At 39.1% G+C, this 20,051-nt stretch overlaps 2 protein-coding genes across 2 annotated transcripts; both read right to left on the bottom strand.

Moving 5' to 3' along the window:
- Positions 1–852: 852 nt before the first annotated feature.
- LOC144635612 (uncharacterized) lies at positions 853–10,691 on the bottom strand. The gene is made up of 12 exons (XM_078494699.1): positions 10,108–10,691; positions 9,886–9,937; positions 9,442–9,540; positions 8,357–8,434; positions 7,714–7,791; positions 6,958–7,581; positions 4,834–5,219; positions 4,207–4,258; positions 3,724–3,822; positions 2,983–3,060; positions 2,323–2,400; positions 853–1,702 (listed from the first exon to the last, which is right to left on the bottom strand). Exons 1-12 carry the CDS (start codon positions 10,275–10,277, stop codon positions 1,052–1,054), a joined length of 2,445 nt encoding a protein of 814 aa, XP_078350825.1. The 5' UTR covers positions 10,278–10,691; the 3' UTR covers positions 853–1,051.
- Positions 10,692–14,420: 3,729 nt separating this feature from the next.
- LOC144635193 (TNF receptor-associated factor 6-A-like) lies at positions 14,421–18,758 on the bottom strand. The gene is made up of 7 exons (XM_078494273.1): positions 18,556–18,758; positions 18,094–18,145; positions 17,777–17,875; positions 16,792–16,956; positions 16,529–16,606; positions 16,043–16,120; positions 14,421–15,834 (listed from the first exon to the last, which is right to left on the bottom strand). Exons 1-7 carry the CDS (start codon positions 18,723–18,725, stop codon positions 15,124–15,126), a joined length of 1,353 nt encoding a protein of 450 aa, XP_078350399.1. The 5' UTR covers positions 18,726–18,758; the 3' UTR covers positions 14,421–15,123.
- Between the last annotated feature and the right edge of the window lie 1,293 nt (positions 18,759–20,051).

Genomic DNA, 20,051 nt, shown 5'->3' on the forward strand with positions numbered 1-20,051 from the left:
GATCATGGCGATGGTTTGAACAGTACAGCTATCAAACTGGTTAACCTTTTTTAATTATACATATATAATTGCCCACATTTCAGCAAAAGAGTTGCTTCGTGACACGTATAGCCTGTGTGGTGAGGACTTGCCGGTCATGACACGAATGGCACAAGAACGCTCTCTTATCACCAATAAAGTTATCGAAAAACTTCCAATGTTGAATGGCTGAATTTGCGTAACTTTGACTTTTGACTGTCTGTTTAATGTCTTAAAACATTTGCAGCTTCTTAAATGAAGTCATGGATGACAAGTAACAGACAAAACGTCGACAAAAGATTCTAGGTTTTGTTGACTATTAAAATAGCGTAATATACATTGAAGATAAAGCTGTTTAGTTGTTGCCTCTGATTTGATTTGTGAAGTAAGAATATCCATGTGCAAATTTGGCTAAAATACGTACGTTACACACCATAGTGCATGCACCGAGCATGCTGGGAAGATAGAACTATCCTCCTTTAGTAGAATACAATAATATTTTTATGTAAAAGCTGCAATTTGATAGGATGTTGTCCTTATTACAGTGCGACTACTCCAACTAAGGCCACCTGACAAAATCTGTGCAAAACTAGGGAATGAAAACCTTGTATGTTAACAATACATTTTCTACAAATTATGGATCCACACCAGCTGCATTCTACAGAAGCAATAATTTGTGACCATTTTTATTGTTTCAACATGCAAACACTATTGGTCAATTTGTGAAAAATTTGCTTGGTAGCCTTGGTTGAAGTAATCACACTGTAAAAATACCCAACGTTTCGGGCTTGGCCTTTTCGAAACGTTTGGTTTTCTTTATAAGGAATTTGGCACTTAAAATATAAACAGTTTACTCCATTTATTATAACAATCAAGTGCCACGCAGCGTATACGTACGAAGTTTATAACCTTCGAAAACTAGTATATATGAGCTACTTGTATTCTATCAGCCGATAAAAATCGATGGCGAATCATCTAACTACATTACAGTAATTACGAAAACTCGACATACATGTAGATATTTTCTTTGTAGTTATTGTGCATTACTTTTGTTGACCATTATGAACACAGTATCGTTATACAAATATGACCGAGTTGGCAAAACGTTTTGTTCGACAAAGGTGCCGATCCCAACTCCCGAGACGTCATCGTCTTTTAGAGGGCGTAAAACTGACCCTGATCCAAATTTAATAACTTTCGATATATTTTCTCTGAGATGCTGGAGCGGGTCTTGATCAATCAAGGTTACGCGAATCTCCTCTGAAATAGGCCAGGGCAACATCCAGTCATAGTCCCCAGGAACGACAATGATATAAAGTGATAAATATTTTCCCTTAAATTTTTTATTCATTTGGGGGTTTGAAGCGCCACCATTCGGCCTCATTTTGATTTTCAATCTATATCCACATCTAAACAAATAAAATGGCTCACTAAATATTACTTCTTGTTCGCCTGTCACCGCTTTTTCATAAACAGTTTTAAAGTTTGGTATCTTCCATACAAACGGAGGGTTATCCAGTCGCTCTGACTTCTCTTTCAACTGTTCTATCTGACGTTGTTGTTCCTTAACCAGACTGACAAGCTCATTAACTTGAAGCTGAGTAGTTTGAAGGCCGTGGAGGGCTAAGTTCAAATGGCGTTCAACTTGAGTTTCCGAGTGAGATTTGACGTTTGATCTTGGAAACTGTAAACAGACAAAATAATTCTCTTAAAATCTCAACGACGGCTGAACAAATTCCAGTTATTTCAATGGTCAGCACTGAACATCTACTTTCGGTTCCTTAGCTTGTCTTTTGCAGAATTTTAAAAGATATTGTTCTGCACGAAAAGCTTGTTTGATGTTTTTTGTTTCCCAGAATGTAAATTCCGGCAGAAATTGGTCAGTTGTTTCATTTAAGGAAGCTCACAACTGTTTCCAGCACTTTCCAGCTCTCAAACTTTGATGGGTCAGTGGTACAAAAAAATTCTCCGGAGTAGTTTCAGAGACACCTAAAATGTTCGAAAATTTACGGTGGCGCTGAATCTATTCCGGAGAATTTTTTTTAACTTTGCAAAAAGTCAAACGTTTTCTGTCATACTAAAAACTTGAACCACGAGAAGGAATGCGTGCTTGCTACTCGTTTAGCTATAGGCAACAGTCCCATCATTTCATAAACTCGAGTGTCGAGGATTTATTTTTATTGGGTATAAAGAAATTTATAACACTGCTTTACATGATAAATCACTGTTTTCACACTGAAGGATGTGTTAATCAAGTATATCAATGTAATGACTATATTTAAGACTCAATTAACAAGTTCATACCACTGCTCTACATCCTAAATTCTTGTATTCACATTGAACTTCGATTGCAGGACATTCATCCCGAACATGGACCTCAAGCTGAAAACAAAAACAACGAAAACAGAATCTGGTATAAACATACAGTTCGATCAGAAATTTTGTTATCACCTTCTGGCTTCATTTTCTGTAGATGGATGTTCCCCTGCTTACATTTCGGACATAATAAGTGCACTTTTCACCCTTTATAGATCGATTGATAGACCCTCTCTACAGACACACAAGAAGCAGCGACTAAATACATGACGTCCTATAGCTAGGCCCGGGGGCGGTACTTCCATATATGGGTATGGCTTTTGAGGTTCTCGGTCCTTAAATATGGTATCACTTTTGCTCCTTTTGGCAATGTGTTTCCATTCTGATCCTTAGATAGGGTACCTAAATTCTATCAGCTAAAATAAATGCCCAGCTAAACGACTGAACTATCTGTTCGTATTATGAGGTTTGTTGGCTTTAAAAAGGGTATCAATTTTCCCTTTCTTTTTATCCTTTAATACGGTCAGGGTTTAAGAACCTTCGCAGCACACCCCTATCCAAAATTTATGGGAGTACCCCCCCCCCCCTCCCCGGGTAATAAGGTTTCCTAAGGAATGGGACAGTGACGTCAGTGGTATAAAAACAAACCTTTTCTCGTGGAATATCTCTCAAACCGCAGTTGTGTGGACACTTAACAAGAAGCTTTTGACAAACACCAGCATGTTCCTGCAGAACATCACACAGAATGCTACAAAATGTAAAATAACTCGAAAGCACAAAGTTGGAGAATGAGAAGGAAGAAGAAGAAGAAGAAGAAGAAGAGGGGCTATCCTACAATAGGGAAAAAAATGTGAAAAGTAAACGAAATCACAGCTCTTTATGAAAAAAAAATCATGGAAAGCTAAAACGTAAAGCAGTTAAATTTAATTCATTTTATGCACACGATCTCAACAAATTGTATATAGAATAATGTTATTCGTTTAATATTCCTAACTTTGCCGTTTCAATTCAGTTCTTTCTCCATCTCCCATTAGGGAGCGGTCATTAATTACTGGGGGGGGGGGGGGGGAGGGCCGGTAAATTTTTGAATAAGTGGGCTCAAAAATTGTGACCCTCCCCCGAAATGAGAGCCCAGAAATTTGCGACCCTCACCAAATCAGAGACCAAAAAATTGTGACCCCCCTTCCTCCCGTCTTTTGAATGAGCACATCATCCACAGTAAGGTGAAAACCATTGTTTGTAGTTCATTGTATTTTGTTTTAAGGGAAGTTGTGTGCCCTCAAGAGGCAATGCAATTTTAGTCTTAGCTGCTCATGTTGCCAGTGGTGAAGTATGAATGGTATCGTGTGGTAGTACATACAGACAAGAGAAAAAGTCAAAGGATAATACCTCCATAGCACGCAGTTCTCCCGCCCATGAACATCCGGAATAAGAACACTTCACGGAAAGATCCAGAATTCTGCGATGACAAGCGGCATCTGGAAATATCTGACATTTTAAAAATATGGCGCGGATATAATGAAACACTTTTTAAAGTAAAGTATGTTTGGGTAAACACATTCTAATCTAGCATGTAAAATTTTAAAGCAGCTTACACACGATATAAATTTGAATACATTTGCAGCATTTGAAAGGTTTGTTGTTACACGTTGGACTTGGGATAGAGTGGTCTGGGTTCCTGCGGTCGAGTTTGTTCTATTTTGTTCGAGACACTTTGCTTTCAAAGAAGTTGCTGATAACTTATCTAAAACTCAACGTACCGGCCGTACAGTTGTATGATAACGGTTATTACTGCCTGACTATGAACTGACACTGTGAACTCGCGCCTTGCGTGACCTGACTATCAAAACGCACTCAATAGTGATTAAATACCTTGTCACGCGACAAAGGCTGTCTGTCTGCTGGACATGTCGGCGAAGAACGCCTGAACAATGAAAAACAAAAACAGTAGAAAAAAAATAAAGGAAACTTGCACTCGCGTCTCAAGTTCATGCTGCGCTTGGGAGGGAATACAGTAAATTTACATAAACGCTTGTCTGGTATGCAAATTTTATACAACTGTATACAAATAATAGGCTGAATATCTCTGAAAGGTTTAATAGCAACAATGTAAATTTTGCCCAGAAAATACAGTGCATAAGAACCTATTTAAAGAACAAAATAGCCTAAATTTGTGTTAACTACTAGTTATGAAAGAGCCTGTTTAGGCTAACCTGAAAAACCTAGGTTCTTACTCGCTGGTTTTTACTGTACATGGGTTCATTGTTCCCGACACTCGAGTCACAACTTTTTAATCACAGTTTAGGTGATGTGGCGTGTCTGGGATGTTTCCAGGCTCAGTCCGTTTTATGTGTTATGTATTTGGACGGTGTTACGTATTTGTGTTATGTATTTGACTCACAACTTCGTCAATTTACGTTTCTCATAAGAGTTGTATGATTTCGTGACCGTTTTTGAGCGCCTGAAACACTGATCAAGAAAATTTATAATGTCTTTTACCTCAACAGCGATTCCATGCAGATGTTACAAAGTCTGTGTCCACATCCTACAATCTGAACAGGATCCTTCATTGTTAACTGACACACAAGACATTCCAAATCCTCGGGAATTCTACTCGTGAAATCGTAATCATACCCGCCTAGCTCTGGTACATTTCCGCCCGCCGCCATTTTAATCACTTTCGCTTTCTGAGAAAAACAGGAAGTGCGTCCGGCGTGGCGTGACCAAGCGTTCCATGCTGTTATAATTGTTTTGACCATGCCCATCAAAATGTGAAAAACGGAAAATATAGACGGCAAACTGATCCTGACGGCTAACGCGGTCAAAAAATAAACAAAGTGGATAGAAAAAAAAACTAGAATATATTGAAAAAAACTTTGCCCAAATCAAAATATGAAACTGTTGTCACATGACTGTGTGATTGCCGTGTTCTCCGTACACCAATGATATATTTATTTGCTTGCAGTCCCTATAAAGATGCGACAAGTATGAGTTCTTTGCAAAAAAGCGCATGAAATTGTTACGCCTGGATACGGTATGTAAAAGGCCTAAGGTGTTTTTCCTAACAAAGCACTGCCCAGCAAGAGTTAAGAACGAAACAAAACTTAGGAAATCAATGTGTCCCCTCCCCGTTGCGTGACGTCCCAAAAAGCGGCTGCGAAGGAGACTATGTGTACCCTCCCTGAAAAAAATACGTTAAGATAAGTTCAGGGGCGTTCCTTGGCATTTTCTGGTAGTAAGCCTTGATAGTTTCGCGTGTTTTAGTTGCGCTAAGGGGCCCTCATTTTGGGGGCTGGGCCATGCCTGTTTGAAGCTAAGGTAAAACGCACCTTTTTTTCGCATTACTTAAAAACAAGAAAAAGACCTACATGAGTGAACTTTTTTCAGAAAATTATACGATGAGAACTCTGACTAGCGACATATTGGTTGCACATGACATCTGAAATCTTCTTTTAATTGATTCCTCGCACATTTACAAACGTTACATTATAAACAGCGTTATTACTACACTACTTACAGGGATTATTTGCACAAAACTTACAATACGATACGTTACCAATATAATTTTTGGCAACCGCAAAGTATGGCTGGCTAGTTGGACTACTGTACCAAGATAATTATGTAGTAAACTGACGGCAACGTTGATTAATCACAACGAATTATAAAGAAGGGTATTAAAGTTCGCGTCATTATTTTTTCGCGAGAACCTTTTTTCGCAGGTCTTTTGTTTCGCGAAAATTAAGTCCCGCGAAAATAGGTTACAATAAGGAAGATTAAACTTATAAAAAACTTACAAACACTAGCTTATCTTATACTTACAGAAAATAAAATCTACGATGCATTTAACAAATAACTTTCTTCAGAGTAATAACAATAGCAATAGAGAAAATTAAGAAGATAAAAAAAATTCCACTACTAACAGGGTCAAACAGGACTGAGAAGTTAAATTTGATTTAATTTTTTATATACATTTTTAATTTAAAAAGTTTCCAAGGAGGATTTCATTTCTCTGATGAAGAACTAAGATCTGAAATCTTGGTGCAACACAAAGAAACTAGAAAGCTAGTCGTCTGTTCTTTCACGGCTTCTGCGTCTCTGTGCGCATGTATCAGGGCAAGTACCGAGAGTTGCTATGTTTTCATCGTCAAACGAACGTCTTCACGAACGTCTTTACTCTGCGCATCCTTCTTTAGTAGAATATACTGATGTTCTAATGTAAAAGCTGCACTTTGATTAGTTGAGCTACTTGTATTCTATCAGCTTTTATAGTTTACCACCAAATTTTCTCCGATTCTGGTTGGTTTAAATTGATCACGTGACGCGATAGTGTTCATCCGCGGAGGGGCACTATATATCAGCCCATAGTGCCCGTCCGGGAAAAATGCACGGATGGATAGTGCCCGCCCGCCCAACCAATTTCACTGCATTAAGTGGGTTTTCAGTTTTTTATCCTTAAAAGTAAAAAAATATTCACGATGCTCGTTTTTACATGGGTGCGCGGAAGCAACTATCAGCCGACAGTTCCTCGACAGAAACACTCTTTTGTTTAAATAGAAATCGAGAGCGAATAATTTAATTTTTAATTACGAAAACTCGATACACAAGCCATTTTCTTTGTAGTTATTGCGCATTATTTTTGCCGACCATTATAAACATAGTATTGTTAATCAAGTATGATCCAGTTTGCAAAACATTTTGACTGACAAAGCTGCCGATCCCAAGTCCAACATAATCCTCTTTTAGAGGTCGTGAAACGTGGTCTTTTTTAAAGTTAATAACTTTCGATATATTTTCTCTGAGATGCTGTCGTGGGTCTTGATCAATCAAAGTTACGAGAACCTCCTCTGAAAAAGGCCAGGGTAACATCCAGTCATAATCCCCCGGAACGACAATAATACAGAGCGACAGAAATTTTCCCTTTAATTTCTTATTTAGCTGCGGGTTTGAAGCGCCACCGTTCGGCCTCATTTTGATTTTTAGTTTATATCCAAATTTAGACAAATAAAATGGATCACTAAATATAACCTCTTGTTCCCCTGTCACCGCTCTGTCATAAACAGCTTGAAAATTTGGAATCTTCCATACAAACGGGGGATTGTTTAGCCTCTCTATCTGCTGTGACTGTTCCTTAACCAGACTGACAAGCTCAATGACTTGGAGCTGAGTAGACTCAAGGCCGCGGAGGGCTAAGTTCAAATGTTTTTCAACTTGAGAATTAGAGTGAGATTTGGCGTTTGATCTTGGAAACTGTAAACAGAGAAATCAAATGTTTCTTTAAGATCTAAATATTTAAATCAAAAAAATAAAATAATAATATCCACACTGAATCAAAGCTCGAGTTAAGACTGTATTTTTTTGAATATATAAACAAGTTCATACCACTGCGTCACATCCTAAGTTCTTGTATTCACATTGAACTTCGGTTGCAGGACATTCATCGCGAACATGAACATCAAGCTGAAAAATGAGGCACAGCAAAAATGAATCTGTTGTAAATATATAGTCCAGAAAATTTTCGCCTTCTGGGCTATATTTTTCGTCGATGAATGGTTCCCCTGTTATACATTGCACCCAATGGAAAAACTCTCTCTCCAGAGACCATATTCTCCGTAGCACCTATAAGTATCGTCCACCCCCCGCCACCGTAAATAAAGATAGCTTTCTCCACGATGAGAGTTTATCTATTGTAACCTATCTAAGACAATCTTGAGACACTTTCAAAACAGTTCAGACTTGACTGGCTCAGAGGGTCCTTGTTGTATGAGTCAAATGAGTCATAAGTCACATGTAAGAGTCAATGGGTCAATGTGATTTTTTCACAAAGTAGGTTATTTTCGATTGAAACCACGTGCACGGTTTGCCTAGCTGGAGAACAACCCCACTTTTTGCGGTTAGTTCCACTCTGATGTGCTTCAGGTTAGTTCTACTGTGATTAGCTCAGTTGTGGTTTGTTTTATTCTGGTTTGCTTGTGGTAAGGCGTGTTCAGCAATGTGGGCAGTGACGTTACGGCATAAAACAAACCTTTTCTCGTGGAATGTCCTTCAAACCACACTTGTTAGTACACTCAACAGGAAACTTTCGACAAACAGCAGTATGTTCCTGGAGTAAATCACAGAAAATGCTGAAAAACTATTGTACCATAACTCAAAGCAAAAAGTTGGAGAAGAAGGAAGTGGGGAAGGAGGAGGAGTAGAAGGAGGAGTAGGAGGGGGAGGAGGAGGAAGAGGAGGAGGAGAAAGAGAAGGATGAGGGGGAGGGAAGGAGGGGAAGGAGGAGGAAGAGAAGGAGAAGAAGAAGGAGGAGAAGGAAAAGGAGGAGGAGGAGGAAGAGAAGGATGAGGGGGAGGGAAGTAGGGGAAGGAGGAGGAAGAGAAGTAGAAGAAGAAGGAGGAGAAGGAAAAGGATGATAGGATGAGAAGGAGGAGGATGAGGAGTAGGAGAAGGAGAAGGAAGAGGGGAAGGAAGACGAGGAGAAGGAGGAGAAGAAGGAGGGGCTGGAGGAGGTAGAGGAGAAAAAGAGTGAAACAAAAGAAATGGGAAAAGTGATATATAGTCAAATAAATTAAAAATAGGCAAATGTGCATAAGTGATAAAACTGAACGATGTTACAATTCAAAAAGGAAAAATTATGAAAACCTGTAACAGTCTGTAGACCACTTATGATTCTTTTTATTTTCATTTTAAACATATCTATTGTCATTAAAAATCCCCGCGAGGAGAGTGTCAATAAGGTGTTGTATAGTATTGCATACGATCTCAATATAGATCAAAAAATTAAGTAGAGCAATTTTACGTGTTAGTTCTAACTTTTTAGTTTCAATTTTCTTTCTCCGCCCCTTTCATGTTCAATTTAGCCTGATTCCTAGACAGGGGTTTTGCAATTTTGACCAACTTTTTTCTCTATAAAAGTAAGTCTCCTGAAGTTTTTTGGCTTTCTTTGTGTGTGTATGTGTGCTGAGCTGGGTGTGCTGTGTTAGCCTCCCACGCAGTCATGAAAACACGATCGCCCCTAAACACGTCTGGGTGGGAGTTTAGAGCTGTTACGCGTGTGCGCCTTATGTAATGGAATCTCAGTTGCAAAACATTCAGAAAGTCAAAATATTATACCTCCACAGCACGCAGTTCTCCCGTCCATGAACATCCAGAATAAGAACACTTCACGGTAAGATCCAGAATTTTGCGATGACAAGCGGCATCTGGAAATATCTGCCATTTTAAAAATGTGACGCAAAGAATATTTATTTTTAAGTTAAATATACCTGGGAAAACACATGCTAATCTAACATTTTGTAGAATTTTAAAGCAGCTTACACACATAACGTAGTTTTGTATACATTTGCGGTTTGTCGTCCGAATGGTTCAGTGATGGTTACTGAATAAGCGCGTTGGACTCCGGATCGAGCGGTCTGGGTCGAGCGTTTGGGGTCATTTTGTTCAAAACAGTTTAATCTTACATTGCGCTGATTTTAAAATACTGCTTGACTATGAACTGCCAAACACGAGTTTGCGTGACTCGTGACTACTAAAACGCAATCAAGAGTGATTAAATACCTTTTCACGTGACAAAGGCTGTATATCTGCAGGACATATCGGTGAAGGACATCTAACAATGAAAAATAAAAATAGAAGAAAAATAGGAGAAACACTCAACGTATACACTTTCATGCATGCGAGAGAGTTTCAACTTTTCAATCACGGTCACTAATTTGGCGTGTCTGGTATGTTTCTTTTGCGCTTGGATCACTGATCAAGATTATCACGGATGTCGTTTACCTCATCAGAGATTCCATGCAGATATTACAAAGTCTGTGTCCACATCCTACAATCTGAACAGGATCCTTCATTGTTAAATGACACACGAGACATTCCAAATCCTCGGGAACTGTACTTGTAAACTCGTAATCGTACCCGCCAAGCTCTGGTAAATTTCCGCCTTCCGCCATTTTAATCACTTTCGCCTCAGTCTGAGTAAAACAGGAAGTGCGTCCGGTGTGGCGTGATCAAGTGTTTCATGCCGTTACTTCTTTTGTCCAATCAAAATGTGAATCATAATATCACTCGCGTGACTGTCGTTACATGTGTGATTGCCCTGTTATCCGTAGACCGATGACATTTGCTTGCAGTCCTGCTTTTCTATAAAGATGTGACAAGCTAAGTACGATAGATGATTTTTTGTAGAAAATCACATGGAATTGTTTACGTCTGGATACGTTATTTGGAAAAGCTCCTGTAATCTCAAGTACCAAAACGGCAGCAAGAGTCAAGAACGAAACAAAACTTAGAAAATCAATGTTTGCTCTCCCAGAAAAACAACCCGTATTTTATTGCGTGAATTTGTTTGTAGTCTACGTTCAGGGGCATTTCTAGGCACTTTCTGATTATAAGTCTTATAGCAGGCTCGATTTCCAGCCGTTTTGTGAGCCTGCTGCGTTCCTTGGCGGACTCCCAAAACGACTGGAAATCGAGCCTATACTGCAACCTTATGGTTGTGAGTGTCATTGTAAGTGCGCCGAAGGGTCCTCAGTAGGGGGGTCGGGGCATCCATAATTAGAACCTCAAGTGAAACGCACTTTCTTTCCTATTTTTTTTCGTATAATTTAAAAACAAACTTGACCTGCATGAATGAACCTTTTTAAAAAGAACATATTAAACAATTATATACAATGAGAGCTCTGACTAGTGAAAAATTGGTTGCAAACATAATTATCTGTATACTTTTCAGGTGCAAATTCGCGAATCATACACGGTTTAACATCAGTCCATTTATAAGCATGTCTCCGTATACGGTAGGCATGTATCAGGGCAAGTGCCGTGTCGCTCTGTTTTCATTGTCGATCATCATAACTGAGTACGTCGATCTTCACTCTGCGCATCCTACAAAACAAAACCTTCCGGGATAGCAGTTGACACTAGCATTGCCATTGGCAGCCTTCCTGGTTTTACTTTGTTTGCCACCTCAAAATTTCATTGTCAGTCTTCGTTCCGAGATAATTTTGATTGCTGCTGAATCCAGCAGCCGAGCTTTGTGAATAGCTCTAAGTTGTACCGTCCAAACGACTTGTAGGCCCCTACTTATTTGCTTAAAGGCAGGTTCGAGCCTTTAAGTAAGTGAAGTTCTGAGGATTACCTTAATTATATGCTTTGCAGTGCGTCGCTAAAGATTCGCTTTACCGATTGGAAAGTAAAGAGAGAGGTCAGGTGTATTCCGCTGCCCACCCCAGCTGTGCAGTGGGAAATTGAGCGCAAGTTAAAAGATTTCGCGCGAAAAGTTGGTTCATTTCCGAGTTGCTTTTTTCCTCTGTTTCAAAACGAGTCCTGGTGCGCAAGCTTTCATCAAATTAAACTCATTTCCCGTTTGAAAAGTTGCGCAATGAGAGGACTGGTTCAGTTTATTAAAATCAGAATTACAAGGCAGCTCGAAAATGGCTTAATATATAGATTTAGGCACGCCTAAAAGCGGAGCTCCCCATTTATTTAATTTTCACTGGAGCTTACAATGTTTTCATTCTAGTGAATAAGCGGCCAAAGTACTAATGTTTATGGCGGCAAAATCATTACTCATGGCACGAAAAATTACTTTAGAGTACAGTAAATTATCTGCTTTCTAGCAATAGAAAATAGTTTCGCGATCCTGTTATAGTTTCGCAGCAGTTTAGTAGACTCCACAATATCTATTACATTGTTATACAATATATTCAACGTGTATCGCAGAGTCTGTCGGAGTAGCTCAATCGGTAAGGTGCCAGTCTAGTCTGCGGATCGGAAGGTCGTGAGTTCAAATCCCAGAGGCCAAGTTTTTTTTTTTCTTTTTTTTTTTCCTTTTTTTTTACCCCGTAGCAATAAAATGGTTTGATAATCATATCAACCCGATTTAGCTTTCGAATGCTCCTTCATGTACGATGCTGGCTTCCAGTGAGCCAATCAAAACTCGAAGCAACTACATGTAGCTGGCACAAAGCGCGGGAAAACGTGCGCGAGCGAGTCACGATTGGTTTTGGTTTTAGTTCTGATTGGCTGAGAAAGTGGCGCGAGATTTTTAAGCCATTCACTAAGCGTAGCAATGCAAAACCTAAGCAAACGCAATTTACTTTCGACACTCAAGTGAAAACCGCTCTATGGTTTTATTCAAGTTTTTCATGAGAAGACGACACCTCAATTCTCATGACCTATTAAATAGCTTTTGTTTTAAAACGCTTGTTTTAAAGTTCCACATTAAACACTCTTGAGGAAAAAGACTAGTCAAGGTTAGTTGATGCTTTGTGAGAGTTAAAATTCTCACAATGCCTCTCTCCATTTAGGTGTATAAATGGGTACCGGTGAATTGCTGGAGCAACCTGACAGAATGCTGGAGGGTAACCTGCGTTAGGGATTAACATCCCATCCAGATAGAGTAGAAATACTCCAAGACGCAATAAGCTGTGAAAACAAGGAAGGGATAAGTTTCGGGCGCTACATGGACCGGTGGTTGGTCGGCGTAAAAATGAGAACTGGAAAGTCAATCCAAAAATAGCATTTACCTCGCGCGTACGCTACGTTGTGGGCTGTGTGGCATACGTCGAAAGGGGCGGGAGAGGCTTTCTCCTCATGCCTTGCGCTGGGTTCCGAATTTCTTTTCTACCTCCTTTTGCTAGACCTTTTGCTAGGCTTCTTCTAAATCGCTGTTAGATTATTTCCCTTCGCATTGCCAGTAGGTTCTTCCAATACCAAGTAAGCTTTGTTGAAATTCATTCTGCATTTTTCCCCTCGTAATCACAGGCAACCTTTCTGATTGCGAAAAGATCAAACTGAAAACATTTGAGAATCTGTATGTGACCGGTTTAATATCGAAACGAACTCGTATGGATTCCAATTCGCGGTATGGAAATCGCCACGTTTTGATCATTTCTCTAGTTCTACATCTTAACTTAGACAGTATTTTAAGAACAGTCATTTCTGTAGATATACTCTGTATATGTGCTTCTGAAAGCAAATAAAAATGAAATTTATTTTATGGAGTTGTTTTCAAGTTACCGCGTGACCCCACGACGCCAAATGACGTCAGAAGCAAACATTTTATACCTGTTTCTAGCGATATTTTATTCAAGGCCGCCAAATGCCCTTAATCTTTTTTATTTTTGAACGATTTTCTTCAGCGACAAAATCAAAACAATAACAAACGCTCGTAATGCATACCGGTTGATTTAATGCATCGCAAATCGCTTTCAATATTATCATTTCCTCTACTCAGACTAACATACGCATACCTCATGCAAAATAGTCGGTATCTCGAAGAGGTCTTTGATCGTACGAGGCATGGAAAACACTCACTCTGATTTACCGTATTTATTCGATTAAGCGCCCAACCTCGAATAAGCGCCCACCCTGTAGATAGAAAAAGTTAATAAGCGCCCAGCCTCGAATAAGCGCCCACCCCCCACCTCCTTCATAAAAAAAACCTGAAGTGCACAAGTGAAGTATTGATTATTGTTGAATGGCGATTGAAATTGACTTAGTACTACTAAGGGACTTCCGCGAAGACCGAGTTTTCTTTGAACTTTACAAAAACTTTCAATGAACAGTTAGAGTTTTGCTTTGGTACATCTTCACGTTTCATTACTATTCATTGCTTTGCTGCAAAATAAACTAACTACTTGCTAAAAATGGTGAAAATTTAATAAGCGCCCAGCCTCGAATAAGCGCCCACTCTCATGGTCCAAAAATTTAATAAGCGCCCAGGGCGCTTAATCGAATAAATACGGTAATATAACTTCAATTTTTCAAGAGAAGCCTTTAGCCTAAAAAAGCCGTCAAACTACGAGACGGTAATTTGTATCTTGAAGGTTTTTTTATTGGTTCGGTTGACAAACAAGTCTAGAACATACAGCTTTGTGCATGAATAGTATTTTCTAGAACTAGCTTTGCTTCATAATGTGCAAAATAACATGTTTTAGATTACAGGTTTTTTAATTGCTCTTATGGCACAATAATATACAAGTTCTTTCCCAGGGAGGGGGACTCCACCCAGAACACCCTAAGCGACACCAAAAATCCGAAAATTACACCCCTAAGCGAGACGAAGAGCATCCCCGTCACTTTCATATGCGAGTCCCCCCCAGGGAGTTCTTTAGCCTACAAAAGTCAAACTACGAGACGGTAATTTGTATCTTTGTTGGGTATTTATCGGTTCAATTGATGAACTAGTCTACATACAGCTCTGTGTACGAATAGTATTTTCTAAAACTAGTGTTGCTTAAAAATTAGTTTTTTTTTGTTACAGGCTGGTTTTTAGACATATACATGATTACAATTAATTAAAATAATAGCTTTTAATTTATTTAAAAGGCTTAACAAAAAATAAAATAACATTAATAGTAATAGTTATTTTAATAACTATAAGTAACTATTAAAGTACAAGAAAAGAAGGAAAAAGTATTTTTTGGTGACCGGTAACGTTTTATCATTGCAGTTTCTTTTTGAGAGAAACATAGAAAAAATTATTGTAATAGAAATGACGAATGCAAATTTTTGCGTCAATACACCTAGTCTTTGTAAACTTATCAATTCAAAATTTAGCAAGCAATATCACAAGGATTTATTTAGTTGTCAGAGAAATTATAGATTGTAAACAGCGAAGCAAATCTCAGCTAACCCGGCGATCATTATGTTGTTTCCTGAAAGTGTGAAATGAACTCCCAGAAATTTGAAAAAAACATTTTGCGTTCATTAACACCAAATTATTCATTTTCGTAGAAACGGAAAACTGTAAACGCGGAAGTATTTTGCCGTTCGTATGAAAATCAAACGTGTTGATTAATCTCTCTTATCTTTGTTGGCCATTATGAAAATGGTGTCATTCTTTATATATGATCGAGTTCGTAAAGTCTCTTTTCGTCTGTTAAAAATAAAGCGATATTCGTGGGCATCATCTGCATGAGGACTACAGCAGGGACGCTCTCCCTTTTCAAAGTCAATAACATGTGATATGTTTTCTCTATTATCCATGCGTGGGTCTTGATCAATCAATGTGACACGCACCTTTTCTTTGCAAGGCCATGATAATATCGAATCAAAGTCTCCAGGAACAACTGTAATATCCAGCAGGAAATAAAATAAAGAGACATTCAATTTCAATTTATATCTATAGCCACCCAAATAAAATGGTTCACTAACTATTGTTTGTTTCGAGGACAGTGGTCTTCCATAAATAGCTTCGAAGTTGGGTATTTTCCATTCAAACGCAGTCTTGTTAATGTGCTCATTCCGCTCCATCAATCGCTCTATCTGTTGTGACTGACGCTCAATCTGCTGTGACTGTTCTTTTATCTTGGACATCAATTGCTGTGTCTCTTGTGACTGTCGCTCTATCTGTTGTGACTGTCGTTCTATCTGTTGTGACTGTTGCTTAACCAGACTGACAAGCTCACTAACTTGAAGCTGAGTGGCTTCAAGGCCGCGGAGAGCTAAGTTCAAATGGCGTTCAACTTGAGATTCCAGGTGAAATTTGACGTTTGATCTTGGAAACTGTAATCAAAGAAATTAATTCTAACACATTTTGAAACAGGTCTCGACACCTGGGGGTGGGAGGAGGGGGCTCCTTGCTCCCCCTAGGTGCAAAAAAAGCCACCGTAAAATTCCTGTAAAAAGCTCGGGGATTATATTTGCTCAACGTCCATTTTTTTTTTTTTGGGGGGGGGGGGATTTATCTATTATATATTGAACACATCCTCACCACTGCTTTACATCCTAAGTTCTTGTATTCACACTGAACTTCAGTTGCAGGACATTCATCCCGAACATGAACATCAAGCTGTCAGAAAAAAAAGAAAGAAACGGGCTTAAGAATTCTAAGGATTATAGAAAAAAATTCTTCGCCTCGCAATTTGCGATTTTTAATTCTGCAAGACCTCTACATACGTCTGATGAATCGGGTTACTTGAAATATATTCCACCCTATGCTATATACATCTTCCTCTAAGCACCCTTTATATCCCCAAGAACCCCACCCCTTAAAAGTAGACAGTCCGTTCTCATGGAAAGTAAAAAAAAAGTACTTGTTTATTTGTGCAATTGAAAATACTTATCGCCGGCGAAGCACTACACTAGTTATTAGAAAACTGTCAGATTGTTTTACACCAAATACTGTTTAAGTTCGATGTCTATTTTACTAGCCGATGCTAAGATGTGCTTAGCAATGGTCCAGTTACTCAAAACAAACCTTCTCTCGTGGAATATTTCTCAAACCACACTTGTTAGAACACTGAACAGGAAACTTTCCGCAAATATCAAAATGTTTCTGAAGTAAATGAACACACAAAAATAAATGAATATAAAGCGCACTGTCAAAGTCACAATACCACACCACATAGCGTTATAGTCAGACTGTTATAAGCCAGCATACAAACGTAAGAAAAGAAACAGATAACAATTCGCCCAACTAATATTTTAACTTTGTTTTTGAACACATAATTGTTTGCAAACCTGTTTCTGGTTCAAGATGAATGATTCTTGACAATATTCACAGTTTATTTTCCTCCAAGAACATTCATTTTCCATGTGACCCTGCAGAGCTTGCTTGGTGAGCTTCTCTGTACAACCTGAGTTTGGACACTTGACCACCTTGAATGGGCATTCCGACTGGTGTTTCTTCAGATAAAAATAATAAACCATGATAAAACGCATACATTTTCTGAAATATGACTTTGTAAAATGGTTAGCTTTGAAACTTTTGATGCTGAACGGTAAGACGAAATGCTACAAAAAAATGGAAACAAGAAAGAACAAGGTCGGAGAAGAAAGAGGCGAAGGAGGAACAAGAAAAGAGCTAGCTAGCTATCCCACAAAATGTGCAAGTAAGAGACAAAACTGAACAATTTCACAATTATAAATGAGAAAATTACAAAAAGTTATAACGGTATGTGTTATACAATTCATTATGTGCATCCTTGTTAGTGTACGATCTCAATAAATTGTTTATAGATTTACATGCCTTATTCTATAAACTATTTTGTTTCATTATTTTCTTTCTCAGTCCTTATCATGTTTAATTTAGTCTGATTCCCAAAGATCACCTTTCTCTCTCTAATTATAGTTGGCCTCTTGAAGTTGTTTTTGGATGGGCTTATAAACGGGAGGGCTTTTATTCGGGGGGTGGGGGAGGGGAGGGTGTTGCTTATAAGTGGAATGAAAAAAAAAAAAAGAAAAGAAAACCAAGTTTTGAAATGAGCTTCAGCAGCGTTGATACTTGAACGGCTTTTGAATTACATCAATTCATTTCAATATTTAGAACAATATTGGGCCTATAACCGCGGGCGGCGGGGGGGGGGGGGGGGGGGGGTTGTGACAGACAGAACGAACACTAAAAGAACGCTATTTTTATCACGTCATAGCCGCTCATCTAATTTAGTGACATAGTACGTTATGGAAAATTTCAGCGGCACATACAGAAAAGGTCAGAAGATTATACCTCCACAGCACGCAGTTCTCCTGTCCATGAACATCCAAAATGAGGACACTTCACGGTAAGATCCAGAATTTTGCGATGACAAGCGGCATCTGGAAATATCTGTTGTTTTAAAAAGCAGACTTTAGTTTCTAGGTACACATAATCTAAGCTAACAGTTTGTAAAATAAGAAAACAGCTGACACAAACAATGTGTGGACCGGCATTTGCATCATTTCGGAGGCTTGGTGACTAACGTAACGGTTCATTCCGCAATAAACTGCAAGCCAGCACGAGTTTGCGTGACCCGTGACTAAAAGCACTCAAGAGTGATTAAATACCTTCTCACGTGACAAAGGCTGCCTGTCTGCTGGGCATGTCGGTGAAGGGCGTCTGAACAAAGAAAATTTCCATATAAATTTAATAGAAATCTACATATCCATCGTATACTTTTCATATGCATAGTATGCAAGGAAATATCGCTGCAGTGACACGCGAGTCCGAAAACCCTGGAAGAATAAGTAATAACAAACACATAAATGTTAATTCCGCGTCGGGCAGAACATGGCAGAAGTTGATTCAAGACAACAAATATCAAAATAATCAAAACAGACCGATTGCTCCGATTGAAACACCAATGACTCTAATCGCACTGTGTATATTTGCTAACGTAACACACGCAGTGCAAGCTTATCAATTCTCAAGACATTTCTCAATCTCACTTAGTTGATCTGGCGTGTCTGAGATGTTTCTAGATTCTTTTAGAGTTCTGGAACACTGATCAAGCCGTATTGATGTGTTACCTGAAAAGAGATTCCATGCAGATATTACAAAGTCTGTGGCCACATCCTACAATCTGAACAGGATCCTTCATTGTTAAATGACACACAAGACATTCCCAATCGTCAGGGACTCTACTGGTAAACTCGTAATCGTACCCGCCAAGCTCGGGTACATTTCCGCCCTCCGCCATTTTATCACTTTTCGCTTTCTGAGAAAAACAGGAAGCGCGTCCAACTTGCGTGATCAAGCGTTCCATTTGATATGCTGTCATATCTTGTCCAATCAGGGCAACAGAACGCAAGCTATGGCTGATAGCGTGACTTGAAGTCACACCCGGAAAACAGATGTTGTGGACAAACTCTCAGCCCAAGCTCCACAGTACTTACAACACAATTTTTTCGTGATGATCGAGGAAGCCATTTGCATTTTGCAGTCGGTGTGCTAATTCGATTTACAGACAGGCGAGAAGTAGGAGTAGGTAGGAATTTGCCCAATATTTAAAATATATTGTTTTTTGGCGCGCGCTCTGTTCGACTAGCTACGCGGTCAATGTTTTCAATATTTCTGAAATGCTTTATCAATTTTGGTGACAGATTTCTACAACCTTTTGAAGTTTTGTGAGGCCTGGCTGCAAATACAAGGTTTGTCGTGATGTTCAAGCAACGCTTGCTTGCTCCCTCTTTTTCCTGGCCTTGTAATGGACAGAATACTTCGAGATTCTAAGGGCAGAGCGTTTATACTTTTTTTAAACTGGCCTAGGGATAGAGCATAAGCGATTACAAGTGTTCCCTATTAATACAAAAACATGACAAAGAGAAGTTGCAGCAAATTTTAATCGTTTCTTAAAAAAAGGAAAGTAAAAGTTTTGATCTGGTTATAAAGCTACGACTGACTAAATATAAAATTCCTATTGTTCATCATTGGCATTCTTGATCATTCATTCGTGTTTTCATAACACGACCTTAACGTACAAAAAATTATACACACAGTGTCCCGGGGCTTGTTTTTTTCTTTTGCTTCCACCCATGCGAACGGGAATTTTTGAACACCATGTTCGTCTCCAACTTACCAAATTTGACCCGAGTGAGAGGCGAACGGGGAAGGTCGTCCTCTCGCTTAGGGTTCTCTTAGGGTTCCCAAATATTTTAAGCCAACAACAGTCTCGCTTATACAAGATGAAAAGTAAACGCTGTCAGACAGCTGTGTTGGACTGTTGGTGGTCTAGTCCGACCAAGCATGCAAAATGGTGTCTTTTAGGGGGTCCTAAACAGCTTGAGCCACGCCCAGATTAGTCTCCTTTAGGGCTGATTTACACGGTACGACTTTCTCGCATGCGACAAGCTTGCGACAGGCCTACGACATGACTTAGGGTCATTTACACAAGCGAGTCTGTCGTATGGATGTGATAGATTGTTTAACAGGGTGCGATTTGTGTCGCAGTCTTGGCGTAAGCGTGTCGCATGCGATTATCGTAGGCAAAATCGTATCCTCTAATTCGCCCGTTAGGGGTATTCTG

This window comes from Oculina patagonica, chromosome 13, assembly GCF_052425735.1.
Source record: "Oculina patagonica isolate OP01 chromosome 13, crgOcupat, whole genome shotgun sequence".
NCBI classification, from domain to species: Eukaryota; Metazoa; Cnidaria; class Anthozoa; order Scleractinia; family Oculinidae; genus Oculina; species Oculina patagonica.